Source organism: Protopterus annectens, chromosome 1.part1, assembly GCF_019279795.1.
Source record: "Protopterus annectens isolate FY-2018-M chromosome 1.part1, PAN1.0, whole genome shotgun sequence".
In the NCBI taxonomy this organism is placed as follows: domain Eukaryota; kingdom Metazoa; phylum Chordata; order Ceratodontiformes; family Protopteridae; genus Protopterus; species Protopterus annectens.
Window position 1 is genome coordinate 1,810,996,061 of NC_056726.1, and position 19,464 is coordinate 1,811,015,524.

Sequence of the window (19,464 nt, forward strand, 5' to 3'; positions counted from 1 at the left end):
CTGCTTCCTGTAGTCCAGGATTTGATTCACTTAATCTCTGTTTGCCTACAATGTGACTCTGAGCAAGTCGCTTAACCAGACAGTTCTTCGAAGCAACTGAGGAACTGGAATAGGCTCCTTAATGCCCTCTTTGACCTTGTGCCTAGTGCCTCAAGGTAATCTGCATAGTTTACACTTAGAATGCTTGCATGAGAGCAAGATAACACAATATCATGTTTTAATTATTTATTTATTTAACAATTTTTTATTGGGAAAGTCTGAATGGGACAGAACCCATTTTTACTGGAGGCCTGGGGAGAAACTTTCCAGATGCATGTCTTTGGAACATGGGAGGAAACCGGAGCAACTGGAGGAAACCCACGCAAACGCAGGGAGAACATGCAGACTCCGCACAGAAGGCACCCCAGCTGAGAATCAAAACAGGGAGATATGAAAAAGTATTTCTCAGAATCAACAGTGGAGAACTGGAATATTCTTTTAGTAGTGATAGTGTGATAAGAAGCAGTGACTCAATTCAAGTGTGCAGAAGACCAGTAAAAGGATGGAATTATGAGCCATGGACACAGGAAAGCCTTGAAGCTTATCCAACAAATAAGCAGACTAGGATAGTCATGTGGGCATGTGCTGCCAAAACCTAAATATCTGCATAAGGCCAGCAAGACGCTGGATAGTATAGCTTATGCAGTTAATTCATATGCTGATGAAGGTATACTCATTTCTTTGTAATGTTCTTATATTTAGGAGTCAACAAGGTGCAACGTGCTACTGTTTTTATTACATAGAACTCTCTCATCCATGTATCATGAATGCAGCTCATTTTTTTTTTTTGTTTTTAGGTATTTACTTGCAACTTTTAATAGAAAGCCTGTTATCAGTGTACCACAACCATGAAATAAAATAACATCACCTGCCAAGACACATCTGCTGATTATTGCTGAAAGAAAAGAATTCACCAAAGCAGAAGATCTTTCTCAGTTTGCATGTTCAGATGCTAATGCACTTTGAAATTTCAGTACTTCTGCTATACTGAGGACAGTACAAATAGCCAAGCAATATAAATATATTTTTCTTCAGTTTAAAAAATAACCAATTCAGATTTAGTTTTCTAGTTTTAATAATAAAGAAGGTTTTCAATTAATTTAAAATATTTAGTATCCATTTAAAGAATATTTTTTCTACAATAAAAGTCTATTTACATTTAAACATGTACACATAAATATATTTATTTACATAATATTTACAATTTACAGCTTAATAGTGTAATGTACACTGAACACGGAGCATCCTGGTGTTACCAGAATGCACTACAGCTAATGGGCTGATGGCTTTATCAGATCTTTGTTGTTGCTGATTTAGTATAAAAAGAAAAGCACCAATTATTAATTCAGGACACTGAAGTCCATATCCAGTCCATAATACAGATTTAATTTGAACCTGAGCTGTCTTGAAGTGCTTTTGGTCTTGAACTACAGGAACATAGCAGCAGGACATCCATCAATCAACATTTAACACCTTGGCTGGGTTCTTGACAGGCACTAAACTTTGCTATACAGGTGTGCTCTTGTTACTGTAGGTATCTGACGAATCTGTGTCAGACTCATTTATTCTAGAAGAAAAATGACAATAGGCTGTATTAATTTATTTTGTTATGCTGATTTATTTTAAATAGTAGACATATGTATAAGTAATTTATTATTTCATAACACACAAATAAAAGTTATGTAGTTACTATAATGACAGCTCTAGATGTCCAGAGTCCATCCTCTTTAACCTCTAGGACTTATCTGCAGACACACGTCAGCTTGGCATGTAAAACCTTCCCAGGTTCTAAAAACCCCAATCCTCTCATAATTCCATGCATTAATTAAACTCCAGATTTACTTGGATGTAACTCCAGAACTCAGCACTGGTGTAATAAAAAGCCTATAAGCCAGGGAAAAAAATTCCCGCGGTCCGTGCTTCAACTGAGGAAGGTGGGTGAATTTGTTAAAGAGGGACTATAACCATATATCTATTTTTTTGTTATAGTATGTATATAATTTTCATAAATAAGATGATTCAACCTTTCCTCCTTAACATGTAAGAGTCCCAAGAATAACTTCTTCAGTGGTTAAGAAAGAATCCCACACAATATGGTGGCCACAAAGAGAGACCTTTTCCTGGACATCATATTCATCTTATAGTACTTTGTGAAGCTTTAGTGAAAAATGTCTTAGATGCAGCTAAGACTCTAGTAGGATGAGCTTTTGAAGGAAGAAGCTTTTCTGCCATATTTGTAACAAATTTGATGCTATAAGTAATACATTTTGACATAATTAGTTTAAAGACTTCTCAACTTCCTTTGTTTTAGCAAAGGGATTAGAAAATAAACTGTCTTTTCTGAATTGTTTAGTCAAGATACAAGTAAAATCTCAAATACCTGGGGGCATCTAGACAATGCAGGATAAATTCCCTTTTACTGGGAAGATTGATAAACTGATTTAAGTTAGTCTCCTTAGCCATAATTGGCATAAAGGATGGGTTAATTCACAACTTTAGTCTTTCTTTATAAAAAATGCATATGGAGAGTCAATGCATAAAGCCAGAAGGTCAAATATTTTTCTGGCTGACATACTGCCACCAAAAAAGTCTTCCAAGATTAATACTTTAGATCTGCTGAAAATGCTATTTCAAAAGGGGGCAAAGTTAGCTTCTGCAGTACAAAATCTGGGCTCAACAGAGTCTTTAATGGTGTCCTAGTAAAGATGATCCCTCAATCAAACATTTTGCCAGCTTAAGAAGTACCAGGGAATTGTTATGGAAACCCTGATGGAAACCTGATATGGTTTAAAAATGCACTTCGAGGCCTGCTGCAATGATCCAAAACAAGTAATCTAAAACAACCAAGATGGTTGCTGAAAAAAGTGTTATCCCTGGGCGGTTGTCTATACTGCAAATCTACACTACTTCCCTTTATATGTGTTACTAATGTTGGGCCTCTGAGTGGAGGTAAGGATTTGGATGACCTTAGGAGGGTAAGTAGCATCTCTGGTCATCACAGGAAGTGCAGAAGCAAAATGGCCAGTCCATCCATCCACAGCCCCCTTTTCCCATTTTGCACATGGGCGACTTCAACAGTGATAATTATCTAGAGTCAAGGTTTACATCTCTAGTTGGCTAGCACTGCATCAGTATTTCCTCCATACAACACACTCACACCTATGGCCAATTCATAGTGTCCAATCCATCTACTGCATGTCTTTGGAATGTGGAAGGAAACTAGAGCACCTGCAGGAAACCCAGGTGAACACAGAGAGGACATGCAAGCTCTGCATAGATGGCACTTCAGCTGAGATTCAAACCAGGGAACCTCTTGCTGTGAGGTGACGACTCTATCTGCTGTGCCACTGTGCTGCCCAAAACAAAGAGGTCAAGATAAGCAAATAAAGGTCTGCATGAGACTGAAGTGGGTTTTCAAGGGTCTCAAGAGTAGAAATTTCACCAGAAGATGAGGCCACAAAATGGGAAGCTACACCCACCACGGCCAAAAGGGAGCTATGAGAATGACCATGGAAATGTTGGCTTTGTCTTTCTGTCTGAACATTGGTATCAGTGGAAAGAATGGAAAGGCACATAGTAGTACCGGAGGCCAGTACAGGACTAGAGCATTGTTTGGTCACTGTCCCAGAAGTCAGAAAAGGGAAAAGTTGCTGCTGCACTTGGATCTGGTCAGGGAAAAAAAAAAAAAAAAAAAAAAAGATCACAGCTAGGCTTCCCCAACCACTGAAAGATTATTCATGCAACTGACAAGATTACGGATCATTTATGAGGTATTATAACGTGGACAGACAGTCTGTCATCCAGAGAACTGGCCTGATCCAGTATGTGTACTACTGTTGGGAAGTGGTTCAACAACATCATGGCTCATTCCCATATCCACATCACTTTCTGGTGATGTTGTAGGACTATGTTTCGCCCTATTTATTTATGTACCAGATGAAGGCCATGCTGTCTGTATGATTGGTAAGAGTACCCTGTAGGAGAGAGAGAATGTTGGACTTCCTACATAATATGAAGTACTGCTCTCTTCTCCACCACATTTATGTGTAGGTTGGCACCCTGTTGTGCAATCTCCTTGAGATGTCCTGCCTGACAGCGATCACCCACCCTAAAGCTGAGGAGTCTGTGGTGAAAGATACCATGGGAGTAGGAAGGAGGAAGTGGTTGATCATAACAAGGCCTTCTGTCTGCCTTCACTATGCTAAAATGAGACTCGCAGTATTGGGAGATCCTGATTTGAAGGGAGAGAGACTATCCAAAATCTGAGACCATTGCATTTAAGGGGTCCACGGAAGCATATGCATGTGGAACCTGGCATTGGGGAGCTGAGAGAATGGTTACTGCTGTCAGTCCTAGTGCTTTTAAGCAAAAGTGAGTTGGTACAGAGTTTCTGTTTTCTGTAGCATAGTGTTTATTGTTCTTTAGACAGATGGAATTCTCTCGAAGTAAACTAACTCTGCAGTTGACCTTACTTGAGCTGCACTCTGTGAATGTCAGATTTCATGACGACTTCAAGTGAGATGAAGTGGTACTCAGTGTAATGTTTAGGGGTCAGACTGTGATCAGTAAAGAATCTCTTGCTTTCAGCAGATGCTCAAACACTGATGCGTACAGGAGCTAGTCATCTAGATAAAGGAAGAAGTCTGCTCCCTGCAATCAATGGTGTTTATAACAGAAAGATTCTTATAGTTTCAGTTAAGCTATGATAGCATCCTCCTTTATGAAATATGCATTTTTTACCAGACATTCTCATATCTGAGGGTGGCTGCCTGCCTGCGATATCATGCTGTGATGTAATACATCAACTGCATAAGCATGCTCATCTGCTATTTCACCCCTACCCCCCAATTTAGAAGTAGACACTAATGAGTACTTTCCTGCAAATCAAGAAACAGGAATGAAGGTTAGCACCTTCATTGCTGAAAAGGGATATATTTGTATACATCTTTCCAGTTTACAAGGAACTCTGGCTAGAAAGACCATCAATCAACAGGAAGATCTTGGCAGAGTATTCTTTACACATCAAGGAGCGTCCTCTGGCACAGTAAGACATACAACCAGAGCACTGAGGAACTTTCACTGATGGATCTTTGGGCTGGGTCGAATCCTAATGAATAAGGTAGCAGAGTGGAATGCATTGAAGCAGTGCACCAGAACAGAGTTCAGACATCTGGAGTACAATCTCACTAAGACAGACAGAGAGGGACAGAGACTATAACCAGAGTCACAGCTAAGGCAATAATGCTGGAAGAAAGACAGCATCACAAATCATATACTCATGGTGTTAATGTCTGCACTGAGATATTCCAAAGCAAGCACTGCAGGCAACTACTCCTTGAGCATAACAGATTTTGACAGCAACAAAGACAAGTGGGTGGAGCCAACCAAAGGCAGAAAAGGATCCAGCCATCAACCCACTGTCTGTCTGTTCGGCAGATTTGACCACTGCCTTCTAGAATCCAGGGAGATGAACTTCCAGTCTATGTAAATAAAACGGTACAAACACTTCAGGGAACACCTAAGCAGGCACTGGAGCTCTAGGTACAGAAGAGCACTTTTTCTCTCTAGTTCTGTCTGAATAGACTGGTTCAGTGACAGAAATCAAAGCTACCTTCTAAGCAGAAGCAGGACCAAGAAGGGCAGCTCTCAGAAAGAGGATTAAAGGAGGTCCCACATCTGTAGGTCTGAAATGCCAGGATCCTGCCTTCAGAAGTAAAGCTACCAGGAAGACAGTTTAACTGAATAGTAAGGCCTAATTATGGGCAGTCACACCCATCAAATATGAAGTCCAAGTCCTTGAAGGGGAGATGTTACTCAAAGGGGGACCAGAGCAGCAACACTCTCAAAAGAGCTGCCAACCAGCTGGAGATGGGCCTCACTCTTGTCCACCACCAGGAAAAATGGACACAATACTGATATAAGACATCCTAAATTTAATTAGCACCTGTAAATGACAAAATGAAGTGTCATACTGTAACACTACATCCAACTTGAGAACATTTTCCTGTATGAGGCCTCAATGGAAGTCTTCTAATCTTCAAGCTTTTTTTTTTTTTGCAGCCCTAGCCAACAAGCTGGGACCAGGCTATGAAGTGGAAACATTTGCTCCTAAAATCATGGTAAACATTTCTGTCTAAGACCAGAGGACTTTCCTATATCTCCACAAAACTGGGAACTTGAATGCATGTCCTAATTCATCCATAATGACTTGCAGAATATCTTTGATATCTGAATTCTGTGAAGAATGCAGAATGAGAGAATATTGTAAGGAAATGTATAGGAATACCCTAAGGCACAGAAAGGAGAACACGATCACCCACTTTCTTTATCAGCTGCATCAAGCAGGAAAAGTGAAAGATGGTGATCCCGCTACTGGAAGAAGGGCTATCTCTACTGCCCTACTTACAGAGACTCAGTTTTGACACAATCCAGAAGAGGACAAGTGAGTAGTTCACAGCAAATGCAGTACATTCTCATCCACAGAAGTGTGAACATCTGAGCCAGTGAAGCCGGAGTTCATAGTCAGGTGCCATTTCCAGATGAGTAACAATTCCCCACAAAGCGTATAGCATCAAAGTACCGCAGGAGACAATGTGCCCAAAAGGGCAGACTCCATGGTCACACAGGTCAGCAGCCCTGTCTTAATCTCTAAATGTTTAACAATACACCTTACTAAGGGGAAAGAAGAAAGGCCCACTGACTCAAAAATGAAAGTGAGTCTTGGTGAGGAATACCTTTTATCAGCAAACACAAACAGCTGTATAGGATGCACAAAGGAAAGGTCCACATTGGGTTCCACAGGGATTTCCAACAATTAAGACAAGAATACAGAATAAAATCTGAAATATGAGGTATCTATAAACAGTCCATAGCAATACTCTGGTTATTAGGCATTGAATGGCACCATGAAAAATGTGGCTGCGTTCCTACTCTGGAAATGCATTCTGGTCTAGATCTGGGTCTGAGCTGCATCCATGCATAGCTACTGGCCTATCAGAGGGAAGAAGCAACTGAAGGGAAGGCGGAATATATTTACATCTAAAAAGATGACAAACTGAGCAGGAATGAGGAAGGACATCTGAAAATAGTGGCAGCTCTATGGGACCATGTCTAATTAGGGGGTGTTCCTACAGGAAGCCCTGTTAGAAATCTCTAGGCAGGGCTACAAGAACCTGGTCAAGTCATAGGGAGGGCACAAAAGGAATCTAGTCTCTCCAGGCTAGCCTTAGTAGCTAACATCAAAGGAGTGTTTGGACTTTGAGGAAACTCAAAGGGCAAATTCCCACCAGCAGTGATATTCATACAGAGCAAATCAGAGAGAATTAATATGAGCTCCCATAAAAACAAGCCATAAAATGTCCCAAGGTCTAACTACCATTCAGACCATCTGCAAAAAGCATGGAGATATGGGACACTAAGAATCTTCCTCCTGACAGCAAGAATGCTATGAACAGCTACTAGATTATAACATCCAGTCCCATTCTGGCAAAGAGAATAAATAACTGACATCCATTCTCCTGTAATAAGACAGCCTCAGGTGTACCTGAGCCTGATGTCTAACTTTGAGCTAAGAACATTGCTACAGTAGAATCACCCACACAGAATATGACAGGAAGAGGACTGGGGACAGTGGTGTGACTGACAGGGTCCCAGCTCCAATCACACTGATTCCAAATGTGAACTCTCTGTCAGGATCAACTGGGGATAGCCCTCCCATTGGGCAAATATGGAGCAGAATCCAGAATACATTAAGAAACCAGCTGCAGAAAACTCCAAGGGGTCCCAACCGGCTTGGAGGAAGAGGATACTAAAGGATACTTAGCTCTCTTCTTAGGGTGACAGAGGTCTCTTTCTTGAAAAAAGGCTGGAAGACTAAAGAGAATGGAAACAGTTCCTTCCCTTGGGAAGGGATCTACCTTCTGTTAAGGATGTCATTCATTAAACTGGGATGATTGGTGCTAAAGAACAATCCAGTCCAGAATACTATAGCTATGCCACTTGTCTGGCATTCGGCACAGGCAAAAGCCCAATATGTGGACTTACAACCACAGCATCATCACAATCCAAGTTTGCTAGTGATGCATACCATCACATAGAGTGTTAGAAAGGGCTTAATAACTTCACAGCAAAGCAAACAATGGCATAATCAGGGTGGTATGTATTCAAGACATGAAATATCAAGAATCAAGAAATTCACCTCAGAAATAAAGCTCAAGAGGAGAACCTTGACATTCATGCTGAGAAAACATAACTTCCTTGGTTATGACTGGAAAGCCCAAACATTATTCTTTGTAGTGCATGGTGCTGAACCTTCTTACATGTAGTGCAGAATTTAGAGAAAAATGTAGTAGTAGTGGTAAATGCTTTACAGCTTAGAAGGCAGTAAAACACTAACTGCATTCATACATAGACTGGCTACATAAGAAGTGCATCAGAAAGCTGGGAAAGACTTCATATGGACTTTAAAAAAAATTTAATGAAGCATTTAATGGCTTCCTGAAACTCTCCTGTTGTGGCCACTGCACAAGACATATGCTTAACCGCACTGAGTCCTTAACAACTGCTAAGCACTTTTCAGTTTTCAGAAAGGTGCTTGACAAGCCTGTATTTTCAACAGTTTCAGACAGTAACACTGACACCCATGCAATACCTAAACATTCCAGCTACATTAAAAGGCATCACTTATTGACTACAGTGATGGCCTTCATAGAGCAGTTGTACATAAACTTCAAACTATGTTTGTAGATTACCACTGAAATAACTATTTTACTACTTTTCTCAGTGCATCAAATATTCACTCTTCTGTTAGAAAATAGCTATGCCATTTTGATGCAGTGACATCCTTGATTTTAGTGCACCTGGTACCACACCACTGTCATGATTACATGGACATGAAGAAATAGATCTTTAACTTAGCAGGATACTAAGCACGACAGCAGTGCAATGAAGTTATACATCAAGCAACCAAACTGGAAGGTTTTCAAGACTGATATGATGGTAACAATTCTGGTAAAAGATAGATAAAATGTCTCAGATAGGGTTGTTTGCTTTGCTAGATTCTTTCCAAATGACTCAGGCTGCATCAGTTGACTCTTGCCTGAGGCAGCCCAAATCAAAAGTGAAAGAACATGCAGTGATTTGTGGATGGGACTCAGATAATGTGAGCAATAGGGATGTTTTTTTAATTAAATAACACTTTGTTAATCCAGAATTTCTTAGGTGACATTATCAGTCATTCTGCAGGATAGTACGCATTTGTGAAACAGTATCGTGTGTGTGTGTGCGTGTGTGTGTGTGTGTGTGTGTGTGTGTGTGTGTGTGTGTGTGTGTGTGAATGCAAGTGTGCTTGCATGTAGGAGATTGTAATGGTCTACACTGGATGTGTCTAATAGCAGTGAGCTGAAATAAATTTCTGTGGCTATTATTTATGTATTTATTCATTCATTTAACCACAGTCTGGCATCAAAGGTGTAAACAGCCAATAAAGCATCTGTAAATGGTGTGTGTGTGTGTGTGTGTATGTCCAATGGGTTTCACTGTATGCATGTCTCAGTAATGAGTTGAACTAAATGACTGTGGACATTATTTCTGTATTTATTCATTCATCTGATCTCATTCAGACATCTGAGGCGCACAAATTCAATAAGGTGGCTGTAATTAGTAGGTAAGAAGGTAGTCTATGAGTGAAACTGATTGACTCTTGCTCTCATTTGATCACAATTAAACATTTGTTGATTTGGTTTGGCATAGCTAGTGTTTGAATAAAATAAGCTTAAATACTTTGGTACCAATATTACTTTTTTATCTGATAATTGGGTTTCTGCAATGTAAATAGTCAAAGTGGCTATAATGAGTGGCTCTGGAGTCTGTGGACGACTTCAGCTCTTGTTTTATCATAGTTAAACAGTTGCTGACCTGCTGTAATATAGCTCCACCCATTCATTTTCTTCCTGCTCCCCTGTTAACTTTGATATCACCAGCCACCACTGACTGGGATAGGAAGTAGAATGCCCATTTTTCTACACGTAGGAAGATAGAACGATAATAATTTTATTCATACAAGATACTCACTAAAACATATGCAAACAGTTTCTTATATAAAACAGACAGAGTGGTTCTGAAGTTGCTAGATTAGTGAACTGCTAAAACATAATTCAATTCAAACAGAAGGTGTCTGTGCAACAGCAACATTGGAAAAAGACTGTAATGCTGAAGACACAGAATTATATTCTTCTTAACTTAAATGTTGATGCATGTTTGATAGTTTCACTCACCTCAAATCTTCTAAGAGTTTTTTGTTTTTCCTTCTGGTTTCCTCATCAATGGGATACAGTTTAAAAAAGAAAAGACCCACAAGTATTAGGGCAACAGGCAATGGACACACCAGGATTTTAAGGGTTGTATCAACAGTGTTTGGCTGTACGCATCCTCTTGTTAGATAGCCTGCAAAACTAAAACAAAATTACTGTCAGCTTCTGAAGGCAACAGAAGGAGGGTTAATGCATAAAGTAGACTGTATCAAGGTTACCATACAGGAGACTGCGATTTTTATTCATGCTATACAAATCTATCTGTGTAGTTACAGGAAGGATAAAGGAGTTATAGCTGTATGAGCTGCATGTGTCCCATCTGACATTCTCCCATTGAAAGACCCACTACTGCATCAAGCTCAGGACCAGAGCCCAGACCCCCAGTACAGCAGCAGTGTTATCTCTTGTAAATGTGACACAGTTTGGGGAAGGAGGTCAAGTGACTTGTGTGTACCCTTACAGGTGTGAAGTCTTGTATCCTAAATGAAGGCTGCATGACAGTAATACAATTGCTTCAGCATGGCAACTATAAATGTCATTGTTAGCTATACTGATAGGGTAAGCTTATGATGCTAGACACCTGCACTGATAGGATAAGCTTATGATGCTAGACACCTGCACACAATGGTACTGAGGGTTCCCATGGTTCCAGTAAAATACATAATAAAACAAAGGGCAAAGGCACAGTGAAACTGACTGTGCTATGCATCTGCATCTTATGTTATACTGGACTAAAGGTGAGGCTAGATCCAGTTTGGTGACGCCACCTTGGTAATCATAGAAATAAAACAAATAAGTAAAGCAAGTCCAGAGAATAGAGGGGTTGTGAACTGAACCCAGCAGCATAATCAGTTTATCAGCCCAGACATTCAAGCTATTTGAATTCAATGCTTAAATGGATGTACTGCACATATCTAGTTAGTAGACATCAGATACTGATACCAGAATGGCATGGAAAACAGATTTGACTACATTGATTCACTTCCTAATATATGACTTACTGGTGTGATTAGTTTACAGAAATATTAATGTGTACACACCAAATATAATAAAAAGCACAGCAACAAAAAGTGGATTTAAGGTACTTATGTGTCTGAATTTTAATCTCCCCTAATACTCAAGGTAAAGTCTAATAGTGTGCATGCCCATTAGAAATTTGTACTCCTGGGTAAAAATTCTCAGAAATTTCCCCTCCGTGACTGGAGCAACACATCAGTGCACCAAGTACAGCTTGAGAAATGTGAAGAACTTCTTAAAGTTTACTCTAACACTGCCACACTCAGTCTAACTATACGTTAAATGTACTTTTGTAGGGACAACCGTAAAAATACATCTAATTTTCACCATGGCAGGCCATTAGTACTCTGAAAACTAAGGTGACAACCCTTTTAAGCTTCCTTTCTAGGATAGCCATAAAACAATATCAGGAGTAAGTCACATCTTTCACTGTAGTGCTTTAATCTAGCCTAGTGCCCCAGAATGGAATGTTTCTATCTTTTCAGTTTTATCAGTAGTCACATTACTGGGCTCATAGTACAGATGCGGTCTAAAGAATGCAAAATGAAATGCAAATAAAATGCCTTTTTCTTTCATTGCTGTTCTCTGCCACCTAAATGCCAACAAGAATTGTTCCCCACAAACCCAATGTTTGTTCTATGTACACCAATTCTATTTGTTTAACAAAAAACAACAAATCTTTTTCAGTCTTTCTTTGTATCACATCACAGCTTTATGATGCAGGTTCACTGCCTATTATTTCAATTCTTTCTTTAGATCAGGTCTGACAATGTTTTTGTTAACTCCTCCCTTCCCCCAAAGTGAAATATTTTTATGAGCTAAAGTCTGGAAATCATTTTTAATCTGTGGCAGTGAAAGCATTTACAAGACAAGGGTCAGAAACCTAGCACTCCAAGAAATATCAATTTATGATCACAGCTCAACAATAAGCAGGAAAAATGGCACTGTCTGCATTTTGCTCTAAAAGCCATTCATATTTTTTGTAATATCTGGAAGCCACGTCTTAACTGACTGTTGAAGCTAAGAAAGGTTGAGTTTAATCTCTACTTGGATAGGAGACTACATGTGACTTCCAGATGTTGTAAAATATAACGTCAAAGTTAACTGCAAGTCTATCTATAACTATATTAAAGAAAAGGCAGAACCTTTGACTGCAGCATTTCGCTAGTCTGTCATTTACAGAAGATTACTGTATCTTTGTGTAAACTAAAATGCACAAGTTCTGTGACACTGGATAAAGTCTTAGGTGTAATACATATAATATTTTGAGATCATCTGGAATACTATTTGTTAAGTGCTTCAAACTGGTGGCATTCTGCTTATTTAGAAAATATGTTTTAACAATCCATGTACATAAGAGAGGACCTGAATCAGTCTCGGTAAACTTCAGACCAATAAGCCTATCACGCATTTTGTGTAAGGTCTAGAATGTATACAAGTCAGTTCATGTATGACAGCAAATTAGCCTTAGAAAGCATAAATAGTAGGTTATACCTTAGTACTGCATGTACATTTACTAAACTGCAGTATAAGGAGTGAAACACAATACATTATGTTTTAATGACTTGTCATGCCTTTATACCTCTCAACCTCTTAGAAATGTTAACAAAGCCTAAAATAATGGGGGGGGGGGTGGCAAATGCCCAAAATAGGGGCAGATTTTAAATACTGCTCCTATAAACCTTGAACATTGCAAGAATGACAGGATTTGTCTTACCATGCATTTTCTGAATGATATGAAGTCTGTAATTTACATGTATGCCATTATTTAGAAAAGTACAGTTTTGTACCTACCATAAATGTAGATGTTCGAAGATCCACATTGCTGCAGTCCTTACTTATGGGTAGTCCGCTGTCCTCGGTCGGCCCGAATACCAAAGTATTAGGCTGACGTCGGTCATGGGCGCTCAGATCTGACATCAGAGCGTCAGGGTATAAAAGCGCATGACCGACGTCATATCCTCAGTCTTTTCTTGCCCCAGATGTCAGAAGGCCCTAAAAAGAAAGGCCACAGCCCAAAAACAGGATACCTCCCAAAAACATGCCCAACAACAACCATCACCCAAACCATATTACCATGCCAAACTACAGAGGGGAAGGAGGGAGGGTAAATTGGACTGCAGCAATGTGGACATCTACATTTATGGTAGGTACAAAACTGTACTATGTTCTTCATCTCACATTGCTGCAGTCCTTACTTATGGGTAGAATCCCAAAGCAGAGGTAAAGGGAGGATGGCAAAATCATAAAGCATTAGGGGCTGCTAAAATGCCCTGTAATATTGCAGAGGCAAATCCAGCCCTAGACTTAGAATAAAGAGGAAGGTGGTAATGCTTGGAAAAAGTATGTACTGAACTCCAAGTGGCTGCTTCCAAAATATCTTTTGTAGCTACCCCCCTTAGAAAGGCAGTAGAAGTGGCAGTAGCTCTAGTGGAAAGAGGTCTGATTCCAGCCGGAACCTCCTTACCATGATGGGAATAACAGAAAGAAATACAAAACCCAATCCATTTAGAAATAGTTTGTTTTGAAACAGGTTTCCCCTGAGAACCCAAAGCAAAAGAAACAAACAACTGCTGAGACTGCCTGAACCCCTTGGTTCTGCTCAAATAATAACGTAACTGTCTGTGAATATCCAAAGTATGCAAAATCTTCTCCTCTTTATTTTGGGGGTTTGCATAAAAAGTAGGCAAATGAATAGTTTGGTTCAAGGCCACACTAGAAACCACTTTAGGCATAAAGGAAGGATTAGTACGCAAAGATACCCTATCCTTATGAAAAATCAGGAAAGGTTCCACTGCCATAAGGGCCTGTAATTCAGAAACCCTTCTTGCAGAGGTAATGGCCAACAAAAAAGCAGTCTTCCATGATAAATACTTTAACTCGGCAGTAGCTGCAGGCTCAAAAGGTTGTAGAGTAAGTTTTTCCAACACAAAATTGAGATCCCAAGCAGGAGTAGGAGCTCTATGTGGGGGTCTTATGTTCTTTGCCCCTCTAAGAAATTGCTTAAACAAAGGACGGGAAAATAAAGGAGGGTCACAGTCATAGTGAGCCGAAATGGCTGCAGCATGAACCTTTATCGAGGAGAAAGACAAACCCTTGTCCAATAACTCAGTAAGATAAAGAAGAGAAGCACTTAAATCAGGCTTGGAAACATCAAAGTCCTTCGCTTTGCTCCAAAGAAAAAATCTCCTCCATTTATCTGCGTAAACTTTCCTTGTACTAGGCCTTCTGGCCTCCAAAATAACATTCAAAACTTGTTGTGGAAGCTGAGACCCTCCAGGGTCTAAAACAGAATATGCCAGGCTGTGAGATGTAGAGATTGAATCTTGACATTGAGGAAGTGATTGCCCTCCTGAGACAAAAGATGCGGAATCAAAGGCAGAGGCCATGGAGGCTCCCGTACTAAACTCCTCAGTAGTGGGTACCAGTGCTGTCGAGGCCAATCCGGCGCTATCAGAATCATGGATGGCTTGTCTATTCTGGCCTTCAGGAGTACCTTGGGAATGAGAGGCAGAGGTGGAAAGGCATAGACATGAAGATTGCTCCAACTGAATGATAGAGCGTCCACCTTCCAAGCTGTGGGATGAAACATTTTTGTGCAAAACTTTGGCAACTGGAAATTTAGTGGAGAAGCGAACAGATCTATGTCTGGAGTCCCCCATAACACTGTCAACTTTTGAAACACATGAGGATCCAGTTTCCACTCGTGAGGATCCACAATTTGTCTGCTCAACACATCTGCTAAGGAGTTCTGTGCTCCTGGTAGAAACCTTGCCTGAAGATTGAGGTGTAAACTGAGAGCAGTCTCCCACAAAATCATCGCTTGCCTGCAAAGAGGGTACGAATGGGTTCCCCCTTGCTTGTTGATGTACCACATGACAGTAGTGTTGTCTGTTTGAATCAACACCTGTCCTGGGTGAAGTAAATCCCGTGAAAGCCATCAATGCAAATTGAACTGCTAACATCTCCTTCAAGTTGATATGCAAATGCTGAAGTCTGACAGGCCACATGTCTTGCACCCATTTTCCATTGAGGTGTGCTCCCCAAGCCTTGTCCAAGGCATCTGTCGTTAGTATCTGACTCGCCTCTGGTCGGGTCACAGAGCATCCCTTGTTTAGGTGACATTCCTGAGCCCACCATAAAAATTCTTTCTGAATGCAAGGAATTATTGGAATGACAGTGTCTAGATCTTGGCAGTGTTGTGTCCATACATTTTTGAGATACCATTGAAGCTTCCTCATATGCAGTTTGGCATTGGGAAGCACCAGAATACAAGATGCCATGAACCCCAAGGCTTGAAGGACTGTCCTTGCAGTCAGCCTGGACTGTAGAGACATTTGATGGAAATAAAGAGAAAGGCTTCTTTGTTTGTCCGGGGTCAAAAAGGCCATCTGGGAAGCTGTATTCAGTCTCACACCCAGAAAGCACATGTCCTGAGAGGGTACTAGACTGGACTTTGTTTCGTTCACAGAATACCCTAGGCATCTTAACACTACCATCACATACTGAAGATGATGAAGAAGTTCGTCTTTGTGTTGTGCAATAATCAGGCAATCGTCCAAATAAGGATAAATCTGTATTCCTCTTAACCTGAAAAAGGCAATCACTGGAGCCAGAACCTTTGTGAACACTCTGGGTGCAGTAGATAAGCCAAAGGGCAATGCAGAGAACTGATAATGTAAATTTCCAGCCCGAAAACGCAGGTACCTCCTGCAACTGGGCCTGATAGGAACATGAAGATAAGCCTCTTTGAGATCCAGAGTTACCATCCAGTGATCTTTTCCCAACAGAGGTAAAAGCTGTTGTAACGTCAGCATTTTGAACTTTGGAATGTCCAGATAAGTGTTGAGGATAGATAAATCCAAAATTGGTCTCCACGTGTTCCCTTTCTTTGGTACTAGAAACAGGCGAGAATAAAATCCTAGTCCCACTTCTGACAGAGGAACTGGCTGTATAGCTCCTATTTGAAGAAGCAAAGAAATCTGCTTGTGAGCCTCTATCCTTTGCCGAGGAGGAACGTCTGGCATGCCTTTGAAAGGAGGCAATGTATGGAAATAAAACTTGTAGCCTCGGTTTATAATGTCCAATACCCATTTGTCCTGGGTGACTAAAAGCCAGTTTTGCTTGAAGAGTGCTAACTTTCCTCCCAAAGGAGCTGCCAGGCAAGAAGAATCTGGCAGCTGAAAATGCAGGTCATTGGGCCTGTTTACGAAAGGACTGGCCCCTGCCCTCACCTGCAGATTGTGCAGGCGAACTCCAAGTTCTAGGCCTGAATGTACTGTGAGCTCTACCCCTGCCACGTCTAGATCTACCCCTAGATTGAGAATCAGAAGAAGGGTAGGTCCACCCCTTAGTAGGCCAATTCCTACTAAACTTTGGAGGTTGTACCTGCAAAAAATCTTTAACAGTCTGCATAGACTTAGCCTTGTCTTCCATTTTCTTCAAAACCGACTCCACAGGGGGACCAAACAAAACTTCAGACTGTAAAGGGCATCCAGAATTCTAGTTTTAACATGCTCGGACAAATTCTGATCCTTAAGCCAGGCGTGCCTACGAAGAACTGAACCAGTGGCAGCCACCCTAGAAGAGGCCTGTACAGCATCAAAACCATATTGCAAAGAATGCTTACCCACCTGTTCAGAGACATGTACTAAATCCTGCAATTCTTTACACTCTATACCCTCTGCCAAAGCATCCACTTTAGATTTTAGCTGAGAAAGGAGGAAATTCTGATACTTCAACATATGAAACTGGCAATTTAAAGCCCTCATTGCTAAAGTAGAAGAGGTATACACCTTCTTACCCCATCTATCCAAAGCTCTAGCTTCCTTATCTAGAGGAACCGGATTCTTTACAACAGAGGCTCTAACACCCTTAGGCCCCTGACTAATAGTTTCTGGGTCCGCCCTAGGACTCTTATACAGATATTTATGAGCCTCAGGCACCCTGTAATACCTGTCCGGTTTAACTGGCGCAGGAGGCAAAGAATCTGGATTAAGGGAAGCCTCCGAGAAAACATCTTGAACAACATCCAAAACAGGAGGTATAGCCAAGGGTCTATGCTGTGGTAAAAACAAGAATTCCCTAAGCCTCTTCCGTGAATCAGAGAAATCCTGTCCTTCCCACTTAAAATGCTCCCTCATGGAATGCAGAGTTTCTGAAAATGAAAAATCCTCTGGAGTAGAAGCAGAAGGAGTGGAATCCTCTGCATCAGAATCCGAATAAGGATGAAAATCTAGAATATCTTCAGCAGAAGACTCTGAGTCATCTGAGGCCTAATCCACACTTTCCAACTCTGGTTCCACCCTAGGCCTCTTATCAGGGGGGGGCATAGAACCTCTAATTAAAGTAATCAAATCTTCTGCCATTTTAAGCATGTGCTTTTTAGGCACAGACCCTGAAGTACCTGAAGGGACACCAGAGGAAGGCAAAACAGACCTGCCCTTAGAAGAAGCCTTAGAAATAGAAGCAGAAGGCCTAACCACCTTAGGCATAGAAGGGAGAACAGTAACTTGAGAGGCCCCTTCAGCCTGACCTGACTCCTGGGAGGCCACATCCTGCAAAATCAAAGTTTCCCCTGAGACTCAACAGAAACTTCAGCCGGATCCACCTGCTCTACTGTAGCTTCTGCAGGACCGGCGTCCGAACGGACGAATCATCCGGTCTAGGTTTCAAGGATTTGTCTTGGAGCTCTTTCCTGGAAGCGGACGAGGGAGGATCCGACGGCATAGTATTATTACACCGCTTACCAAAGACTAACCTAGCACAATCTAACCTCCTTTTATAGTGCGCTTATTAAACCTAGCACAAAACCGACACCCGACTACGCCGTGGTCCGTCCCAAACAAGGAATGCAAAGAGAGTGATAATCCCTATGCGGTATCTGTTTCCCACAAGAAATACAATTATTCACTTTTTCTGACATCCGTAATTAACTGAGGCAAGAAAAACAAAAATATTCCCCAACGGGTACTTAGCCCAACTTGGTTTCGGTCTGAAACTCGAATTAAAATTTCAGAACGCCGAACGGCACTTGCAACGCTGCTTCTGCATCGGACCATGCGGCAAAAAAGACTGAGGATATGACGTCGGTCATGCGCTTTTATACCCTGACGCTCTGATGTCAGATCTGAGCGTCCATGACCGACGTCAGCCTAATACTTTGGTATTCGGGCCGACCGAGGACAGCGGACTACCCATAAGTAAGGACTGCAGCAATGTGAGATGAAGAACATCTTCAATCATCAGTGCTTTGCTAGAAAGCCACAAATTTTAAAAGGAACAGACCAAAAATATGTGGCATAAATCTGGACAGTTGAGAGGTATGCATGCCTTACTGCACCTTACTTAATTGTATGCATTTTGTACATGGGACAGCAGTTTTCATTTGATTAAACATTATTACTTCATACAATTGTCAACTATAAGAGTTAATAAGTCATGACAGTCATTAAAATAAATTATTAAGTGGAAAACAATTACTGCTTTACATTGTAATGAAATTCTTGCTGCAAAACTAAACATTTGTATTATACTATAAACAACTGCATGAAACAAAAGTGTTAGAAGTAAATTGTGTGTGCAGGAATGCACAAATAGCAATATTTATTGCACATTTCATTTGAAGATTTTGATGTGAATGGGTCAACCACTGGGACAGCTGCAGAGACAGAGTTTATTGCTCAAGAGATGAGCTTTAAGGTTTTTCTTGAATTATTGGCAAAGGGGATGAAAGCTATAAAGATGCCAGACTTTAATGGAGAAGGTTTCGACCATTACCTGCCCTACAATGCCCTATTTTATCCCCAATGTCTGGGTTTTATTTAAGATTACTTGAGTAGCATGACACAAATGCCATTCCTTAATGCTGGCTTCTTCATTGCCAGTGCAGGGCCGAGCTGGAAATCTGATGACCTGACAAAAGCTTTGAGGATTTATGGAACATGGGGACTTTCCTAAGAAAAATGCTAATCATATAATTCATATTGTGGTAACAGCAATAAAGAAAAAAAAGCAGGGTGACATCATTTACATCCTCCCTATGTTTCATGAATGATGGCATGAAGCACACTAGCAGGGGATAAGCCAAAGAACTGTG

At 40.8% G+C, this 19,464-nt stretch overlaps 1 protein-coding gene across 1 annotated transcript in view; it reads right to left on the reverse strand.

The window, feature by feature from the left end:
* Nucleotides 1–1,207: 1,207 nt before the first annotated feature.
* MFSD2A (major facilitator superfamily domain containing 2A) overlaps nt 1,208–19,464 on the reverse strand; it is a 191,633-nt gene continuing 173,376 nt past the window's right edge. Inside the window, exons 13-14 of the mRNA XM_044084790.1 lie at nt 10,314–10,490; nt 1,208–1,606 (exon numbers count right to left, since the gene is read on the reverse strand). Of these exons, the coding sequence (XP_043940725.1) occupies nt 1,546–1,606; nt 10,314–10,490 (238 nt within the window). The 3' untranslated portion in view covers nt 1,208–1,545. The remainder of the gene's footprint in view (nt 1,607–10,313; nt 10,491–19,464) is intronic.